At 33.1% G+C, this 9,204-nt stretch overlaps 1 protein-coding gene across 1 annotated transcript; it reads right to left on the reverse strand.

Moving 5' to 3' along the window:
- Window positions 1-1,234: 1,234 nt before the first annotated feature.
- Window positions 1,235-3,327, reverse strand: LOC120141386 (thermospermine synthase ACAULIS5-like). Its single transcript, XM_039156276.1, has 10 exons — window positions 3,106-3,327; window positions 2,906-2,972; window positions 2,707-2,801; window positions 2,510-2,612; window positions 2,324-2,412; window positions 2,082-2,238; window positions 1,920-1,995; window positions 1,772-1,830; window positions 1,555-1,691; window positions 1,235-1,461 (listed from the first exon to the last, which is right to left on the reverse strand). Exons 1-10 carry the CDS (start codon window positions 3,252-3,254, stop codon window positions 1,383-1,385), a joined length of 1,011 nt encoding a protein of 336 aa, XP_039012207.1. The 5' UTR covers window positions 3,255-3,327; the 3' UTR covers window positions 1,235-1,382.
- Window positions 3,328-9,204: the final 5,877 nt, after the last annotated feature.

Consider the following 9,204-nt stretch of genomic DNA (forward strand, 5'->3'; position numbering starts at 1 on the left):
TGCCAATAAGATCAAAACAATCCTTCTGTGAAAGTTTCCTCGTGACTAGAGGGGTCCCAAGATATCGAACTGGCATCTTCCCCAACTGAAATTCAGTAACTTGCTGAATCTCCTGGAGCTGATATGATCTGGCCCAACCCCAGACACAAAACACTCACTCTTGGACGCATTCAACTTGAGGCTAGATATCCACGAAACATAGATGAGTAAGACCTACCTTTTTACACTTAAGATGATACCCGATAACCCCTTTAACAACAGCTAAATCCAAAATTTTTGACAAGACATTCATGACTGAACAAACAAAAAAGGGAGATAGGGGATCTCCCTGCCTAATGCCCCTTGCACCTTTAAAGAACCATGCAAGACTCTCACTAAACGAGATCAAAAACTGGGACCCCATGAAACAAGCACCAATCCAAGTCCTAAATTGTTCAGGCAGACCCATAACAAAATTTCATTATAGTAGTCTGTTCAAAATTTAACGTTAATTTTTTTTAAAAAAATTAAAAGTTTAGGTACTAAAACGGACTAAACCTGATAGTTTAAGTAATAAACGCGTTAAATTTTTAACGGTAGGGTACTAAAATGAACAAAAAACGAAACGTTAGATATGATTTTAAAAAAATAAAAATTTAAGTACTAAAACATACCAATAGTTTAGATACTAAATACATATTTTATCCTAAATTTTTTTAAACATCAGCATGCACTTGTGACGTTATAATGCTTATCTCATGGCCTTATAAATTAGTGCATTACATTTTTGACTTGTCAAAGGAAAGGTAAGAGGTCGTTATAATGGGTGTTTTGTTAATTGGATTCTGATCTGTCCAATCTTTCCAACTGCAACCAATCTAATCCTTTTGTTTATTTTAACCTTTAAGGTTTGGATTTTCTCTCCCTATAAAATTATTTTTAATATTTAAAATAAATTATATTATATATAACTGAATTTTTAGATGATATATCGTTATTTTTCTAGTTATAACATTAAATTTTATCTTTGATTTTAATTATATCAATGTGATGGCGTGATTGAAGATTATCAAAGTGATTGTCACATTAAATTAACGTTACTGTATTGAAGAAAAATTATTAAATATTACGTTTAGTGTGGTCCAAACTCTAATCATTTAGAAACAAAGCTTTCATGCATTTAGTGTCATTGTAATGAAAATCGTGAAAACAACACAAAGCCAAACACATAAATTTGTCTTGAAATTAAAAACCAACATTTTTTTCCCAACAATTGAAGACTGATTTCTGTGAAGCAAAGTTCATTTTGATGCTATCTTTTGGTTGCAATCTCTTCCCCCCACCTTTTTTTTCTCTTTTTTTTACAACAACTCGTCTCCCCAGAGTATAAGTCCCTGCAATCCTCAAAGGTGGTTTCCCAGTCCATGTCCTGGTATAAATCTTGCATTTTCCTCGGTGTAAACATGGGTTTCATTCAGCAGCCTGAATGCAAGCAATGTAACCATCTCTGTTAGCTAAAACAAAGATCTCGAGTTCGAGTTTTGTGCTTTGTGCGCTGAGAAAACCGGAACTTACGATAGATAAACAGTCTTGTTCATGGTTGCAGAGGAGAGGAATGAAGAGCCATTCAAGTAGAGTAATTCACCATCAACCCTTTCAGCAATCCTCTTGTCAATTTCTTCAGCACCAATGGAGAATGGTTGATCCGAGGCCTATATTGAAAAAACAAACAAAAGTTAATACTTTTAGTCCATTTAACTACACAAATTTGGAAGAACATTAATCTCCATACAATAACCCATCCCCATGTATCAGCAAAAGATGGCACATGAGCTGTGTATGCCAACACATCTGCAACAACACACATGGGGAAAAACATGATTAGTGTTAGAATTCAACCATTTTGTATAGAAATTTGGAGTACGGTTTAAGGAACTTACACTTGAAAACCTGCCTGATTGTGTTGTATATAGAGGAAAAGACCTCCTTGTGAGTGAAAATTCCAGCTGGACCAGCCTTTATAGAATACAAATTCATCTTCAGATTTCATTACATGATGACATCAATGTGACCCTACCTACACAAGAGGGGGGGAAACCAACCTGAGTGACAAAAATGCCATTTTCATTGAGCTTAGGCTTGAGGATTTTCTCATAGAATGATTTTGTGTAAAGTTGATAGCAAGGCCCTCCCTCAACAGGATCTGCTAAATCTCCAACTATGATATCAAATTTCTCATCCCTTTTCTCCATTTCAGCCCTTGAATATTTACACACAAGCACCAAGTAATTAGCATCAAGTTCGAAACAAATCACCATTGAATAAGCTCGATCAATACACGTACTTGGCGTCATTGATAACAAGATTAAGTTTCTTGTTGCAAAATGCATCACGGTTCACAGTCAGATATCTGCGGCAGAAATTGACCACTTCCTGCAATTATATTGTTTACATGAGAATCGTCATATGGTACCATAAAAAGTGAAAAAGTTGAATGGAAATATGTTGCTAATGAGACCAAGCAAGTTACCTCATCAATATCACACATTACTACTTCATCAATGGACCTGTGCCTGAGTGCTTCCCTAGCGGCAGACCCTTCTCCTCCTCCCATTATAAACATGGTTTTAGGGCTGCAAATTTGGCAAATATAAAGATATATGGTTTACAAACAAAAGAAAAATCTCTTGGAAAAAAAGCATTCATGGTTAGATAGAATTGACTTACTTCGAGTGGAACAAAAGAGCCGGATGAATCAAGCATTCATGGTAGATAAACTCATCAACTTCAGCACTTTGCATTTTCCCATCAATCACCAACACCTACATACATACATTAAAACAAGCAATTATTCAAACAAATTGAAGACTAGAGAGCTCAAATGAATTATCCAAACAGCACCACGGATGATGCTTCTTGTTCTTACCTTGCCAAAACGCTTAGTGTCCAAAAGTGCTATATCTTGATACTCACTAGCACCTTTATACAGCACACTGTTGAGAGAAATAAACACACAAAGGGATGATACGGTTTAAGATTGAACTATCAAACAAAGAAGAACCCCAAAGTTCATTGCTTTTCATTATGGTCGTATGCAATATATATAATAAAATATTAGGCTCAAACCTTTTCAAAGCAAAGGACCATTTGAGATCTTCATCAATGGTCTCTTCATACCAAGAATCAAACTGGTGATGAGTCTCATCAACAGGTTGGTTCTTTCCTGTTCCATTGCAAAAACCATTTGGATAAAAGATCTCAACAGCCTCACCCATTATCACTAAAACGTTGAAAAAATGGAGCAAGATAAGATCGAGCAAAACAGAACAAAGATCAAAAGGTGGCAAAGTGTGAGGATGGTAACACTAAGGTTGTAGTGCTTATATAGAGCACACATTCGTAAGGAAAACGATGGTAAGCATTTGGGACTGTAAAAACCCAAAAAAAAAGAAAATAAAAACATAATCTTGTAGACAATCATGGGTTTTGGCGAACACGGGCAATGATGCTGTCACAGACAGTCCCACGGATTTTCTGTGAAACAAAAAGCCTCTTCACGCCAATTATCATGGTAACAACATGGTTTATGGAAATGGTAACCTCATCAATGGTGACAACCCACCAAGGGTTGTCTCCTAGTGATGTTCTAAGCTGGCATGATCGTCTTCTCCCATTTTCTTTTATATTTTTGGGGGCTTCCAAGGCCATGTGTTGACATCAAAAGTTAGATTTTGGTGAAATTTCCCAGAGATCGACTGTCATTCTAGAATTTTGAAAGAAGCATGCGCATATGATGTTATCTATAAGTTGGTGGCTAAAAGGAAGAAAAACAGGGGAATATGTCCGCGTGGGTTAATGGTGGACCCCTATCATACACATGTGGTTGTCTATGTGGTCGACACGTGGATAAAAGTACATGTGGCAGTTGTGATGGGGTCCACTAAGAGATTGTAAAGTGAGATATTTATTAATGGATTAAAGTTTCTAGACTTTTACAGGCAACCTTTGTTCTTTTCTCTGTCACAAGCACTCCCCCAACAAAACCAAATGGGATTTATTTTTTATGGTCAATTTCAATATAAGTCACTAAATTATGAGTTAAATTTTAAAGAGTAAAGTATAAAAATGATCCCTAATTAAATTATAAGTAACTAAATTATTATTAAAAGTTATAAAATAATCTTCTGTCTAAAGAGTGTTGTTTTGTTGAGTCTCTCGACTATTAATAGTTATAAAACAATCACCAGACTATTCATTATGTTTCAAACTCGTTATTTTTCGTTAAAGAATTGATGGTATTATGAGTTGAACATTAACATGTTGACTGTAATATGATAAAATCTAATCCCAGAATCCCAAACAACTATCATATCTCGGTTATTATGTTAACATTCAACTCAAGTAACTGTCAATTTATTAACAGAAAAATGACAAGTTTGAAACATAATGAATAGTCAGATGATCATTTTATAACTTTTAATAGTCTAGGGACTCAACAAAGCAACACTCTATAGTCGAACAATCATTTTATAACTTTTAATAGTTAACGAACTTAATAAAACAGTACCTTATAATCGAAGATCATTTGTGTACTTTACCCAATTTTAAATCAATCCAAAATTTTGAAGACAATAAAATCAAATCTTTTCGTCAACCTAACTATCAACTTTTGGTTCGAATGCCGACTTAAATCTAACATGTGTTGAAGAAAGTGAGGACTAACCAGACTAACATTGGTTAAGGTTTGATTGAAATATTAATCTATAACTTGAGGACGTCTGGTGTAATTATCTCTATTATTTTATAGGGTGTTGGCTTATGGCCAGGTGTGGAGCCCTGACGGATCCAGTACATATTGAAGGGTGTCAAAAAGTATATAAACTTATTTTTTTCTATATAAATTTTATATATATAAAAGAAAAAAAATACACCCCTGTTAGAAATTTTGACACTCTTTAAAAAATTGACCTCATATTTTAAAAAAAAATAAAATTAAAAAAATTAAAATTTAATTTTTCCACTTGAAAAATTTATTCGTATAATTTCTAATTTGACACCCCAAATTCCTTTTTTCTAACTCCGCCCCTGGTGTGGAGTAGTGGAGTACTATATCAAAGTGACAAAAGCCTACCAAAGAAGGAGAAAGAGGGACAAGTGGGACCTTATGCAATTTGCCAATATAAGGGGGGATTTATGGGTCCCCAAACCCAATAAAAATGTGTTGCTGTTGTGGGAGATGAGACCATTGGTAAGCGTGGGGTGACTCCACTTTGTTTAAAAAAAATGTGCAAATCCCACTCCAATATCATGTCCTCTCTCAATCATATCCCCCATTGCTCCAATGTAGAAAGATATTGTTGCTCTTTGCTTCATTTGTCCATCTTCCATATGTCATAATGCCACATAGAAAAGCTTCATCCAAAGCCTTTTAGTGTTTCTCTCTTTTTACTTAGTGGATAGCTTTTTCGTATCAATTATTACTACCAAAAAATAACCTATTGGTTTCATCCGCATGCACCTCATTCTTTTTCTTTCTTCCTCTTGTGATATGATACGTTCATGGATATTTTTTTCTTGTAATTTGGGACAATGGTGGCAACTAATACATGTAAATTCCATAAATAAATGAATTTAAAAGTGTTCTTATCTCTTTATATTTGATGTCAAGTTTAATTACATCATATTTAAAAGTGTCCGTATCTCTAGTGGGCACTAGATTTGTTCCCACATAATAATTTCAAGCACTTGTGTATGATTTGATTCCATGCATGCCTTGTTGGAGATGATGACTTTGGTTCAGTCGATCTTTATAACAGCATGTGCTACTACTAATTATAATTTGCTTCCATGCATGCCTTGTTGGAGATGATGAATTTGGTTGACTTGCTCTTTCATAATGACATCTGCTGTTAATTATAAAATAAAATCTATACAGTTCGATATACGTGACTCATCCTTTAGTATGGGTAACTAAAACAAGGGGACTAGACACTTAAAAGAAGTGGGGTTCATTGGATAAGTTAAGAAACAATATTTTGAGCAGTTGGAGGGGACATGAATGGGAGGGATATTGGAGCACCAAAGGTAATTGCCTAAGTGGTAAGGGAGACAAGGGTGCAATGACAATTTTATATATTAGAAATGAATTATGGCATTGTTCAATGTTTATTGCAAGGGCGGCCTACAAGTCCCAATCGTTATTACTATCTGAAAAGGTTAAACCTACTCTTCCTCCCTCTCTATCCTACGTGTAAATAGAGACGAACGTAAGATTTTACGTTATAATGATGAATTACAAAATTTTAAAAAATAAAACTAGATCATCATTAAAAGATATAATAAAAAGATAAATTATATTAAAATTTAAAATTTTCAAAGGAGGAGGTCGCCCTCACCCACCCCGACCCCTTCCTATATATAAATACATACATATAGATTATCATATCATCAAGTCAATGGTTTAATAATCTAAGACCATCTTTTCTTAGTTGCTACAAGTAAAAAAAAAAAACCTTTTGGCATTAATGTTTGTATATGGTGTACTCGTATTGAAGCCAAGTAGATGAATCTGTATGTGTTCTCTTGGAATCCATTAGTGCTTTTTATCTAAGCTTTTATATATATATATATATATATATATATATATATATATATATATATAATGGTGTGATGGCATTTTGTTGGTGATGCATGAGTGGAGACTCCGCATGGAGGCGAGCGTGCTTGGTGCTGCTGCTGCCCACTATCTTTTTCTTCCAATTCATAATTCCATATGCCCAAACTAATCATATTACCTAGCATCATCGATTGTGTTAGTTGAAGTGGTTTTGGATAGGGTTTAAATCATATAAGAGTATACGAATAAAGTGATTTGTGGTTAGGTGATTTATTGTTATCTTTTTAGGTCTTGGGTGTATACGAGGATATAAGTGTTTATTGTCAGATTGTTGGTTTCGTCTCTTATTACATCTAACCTGACCCAAATTTGATTTTTTTCTAAAAATAAAAAAAGATTGATTCTATCTATTTCAATAAAAAAAATATAAAATCCTAATGAAATTATCATCTTATATTTTTCATTATCGAACTGAATTAGATTTGAATTTAAGCTACTGAAATCATAATTTTGAATCCAAAACATAATTGAAACACCCATAGAACACAAAGAAGAAAGAGTTTGGGTGGAGGAGGGGACAAAAGACCTTTTTTTCCCTTTACCACTATTCATAGATTGTGTCCTGAAAAGTGAAGAGATATTGAGTAAGTTGCCGTCAATTTGTCTTTGTGAACATGCACGTACAATTACTCATCGCCGAACATGTCGTCTCTTTAAAAATTTAAAATTATTATTATTTTTTTATTTTTTATTAAAAATTTATTTTTACCCTTATAAAATTATAAGTTTAAATTTATTCTCTAAAACTTCATAAATTTAAATTATCACTTTTAACATAAAATTATATGTTTTTCCCTACCCGTGTTGCTTCTCCATTCTCAAAGGAAAACCCAACCAAAGTGGATGGCTGCTCCTCAATGTGTAAGTGTCACATATTAACACCATTCCTCAATTACCCAATTACCAAATGGTTTTATGAAGAAGAGTTAAATTGAAACTCTCCGTTTTACTTTCTAAGTTTTAATTAGAGATGTGTAAAAATTCAACATTAATGATTTTTTAAACAACTTATCTTATTAAAAAATTAGAGTTAATCGTATCTTATGTCCCCAAATTATAACCCTTATTTTAAATTGATTCTTAAGCTTTTGAATATTCTAATATCATCCTTAAACTATGGGTTTCATTCTAAATTAGTCCTTAAGCTTTTGAACATTCTAATTGCATCCATAAATTATGACTCTCTTTCTAAATTGGTTCCCAAACTTTTGAATATTCTAATTTCATCTCCAAATTCATCTAAATATGTACTTAATTTCAATCATACTTTAACCTAGATTTTGTTTTTTTGAAACATATAACAATATAACTTGGCCTAAAGATTTTATTAACAAGAGATGTGATTAGTATATATGTATAGTTTGGGATGAAATTGGAATGTTCAAAAAGTTTAAGGACTAATTTAGAATAAAGGTCATAGTTTAGGGATAAAATTGAAATGTTTAAAAGTTTGAGGACTAATTTAGAATGATAGTCATAGTGTAGGGATGAAATTAGAATATTTAAAAATCTAGTGATCAATTTAAAATAAGCGTCATACTTTGAGAACAAGTGATACAATTAACTAAAAAATAGGGTTATAGTCATTAATATATATTATTTAGATCATACTTTTTTATTTCTCTCATCCTTCAATAATATTGAATTCTGACACAAAATTAACTCCTTGAAATATATTCTTATTTCACTCTGTCCAATTTTTCAAAATCATACCTAAAGTATAGTGTTTGTTTTATTTTAGTACCCCGTTCAAAATTTAACGTTACATTTTGAAAAAAAGAAAGAAAGATTAGGTACAAAAACGGATCAAAATTGATAGTTCATGTACTAAATGCGTTAAGTTTTTAACAGTGTGTACTAAAATGAATGAAAAATAAACGTTAGGTGTGAGTTTGAAAAAAATGTAAACATAGGTATTAAAACTGATCAAAACTAATAGTTTAGGTACTAAATTAGTAGTTTACCAAAAAACCTCAACTCCTTAAATCAACCGCTGCTCTATGAGCTTAAGGCATTGTTTGCTTTTTTCTGTTCCATCACCAAACCCATACATTCCGTGTAATTGCCCTGCATGCACATCAGAAGCAGCAGCCATGTCTTGAGCAACAGGCAACACCCCTGCAGCATAAATAACACATATCACTGCACTACTAGAATTACCAATTACAGATTCTCTTATGAATAATGGCACTGAGCACCAAATACAGATTCGTGAGCTGTTGATGGTTATGGTGAAGTTAAAAACATAGCCGAGTAGGGTATAATTATTACATCACTGTTGCCGGTGATACAGAGTCCTTTTTTCTTCTTCTTTTGTTTGAGAGTGTGGTGTAGAGAAGCAGCCAAGTAAAAGAGAGAAAACAGAGGGAAAAAGAAGGAAAGACTTAAGATAAGGGGCTTTTAGGTCGGTAAACGAACCGAACAAACACGAACGAGAGTACGTTCATGCTCGTTCGTTTAATTTTAACCCAAAATCGTCTCAGACATTTTCGGGACCATGAACGAAAGTATATTTCATTACTTTGAAATATGTCTTTGAACAATTAATT

This window comes from Hibiscus syriacus, unplaced genomic scaffold, assembly GCF_006381635.1.
Source record: "Hibiscus syriacus cultivar Baekdansim isolate YM2019G1 unplaced genomic scaffold, ASM638163v2 tig00110799_pilon, whole genome shotgun sequence".
Lineage (NCBI taxonomy): Eukaryota > Viridiplantae > Streptophyta > Magnoliopsida > Malvales > Malvaceae > Hibiscus > Hibiscus syriacus.

Coding starts and splice junctions, on each gene's coding strand:
- LOC120141386 (XM_039156276.1), bottom strand. CDS start 3,254: ATGGGTGAGGCTGTTGAGATCTTTTATCCAAATGGTTTTTGCAATGGA. Junction 2,613..2,706: donor GCTCTTTTGTTCCACTCGAA/GTAAGTCAATTC, acceptor CCAAATTTGCAG/CCCTAAAACCATGTTTATAA. Junction 1,692..1,771: donor ATACATGGGGATGGGTTATT/GTATGGAGATTA, acceptor TTTTCAATATAG/GCCTCGGATCAACCATTCTC.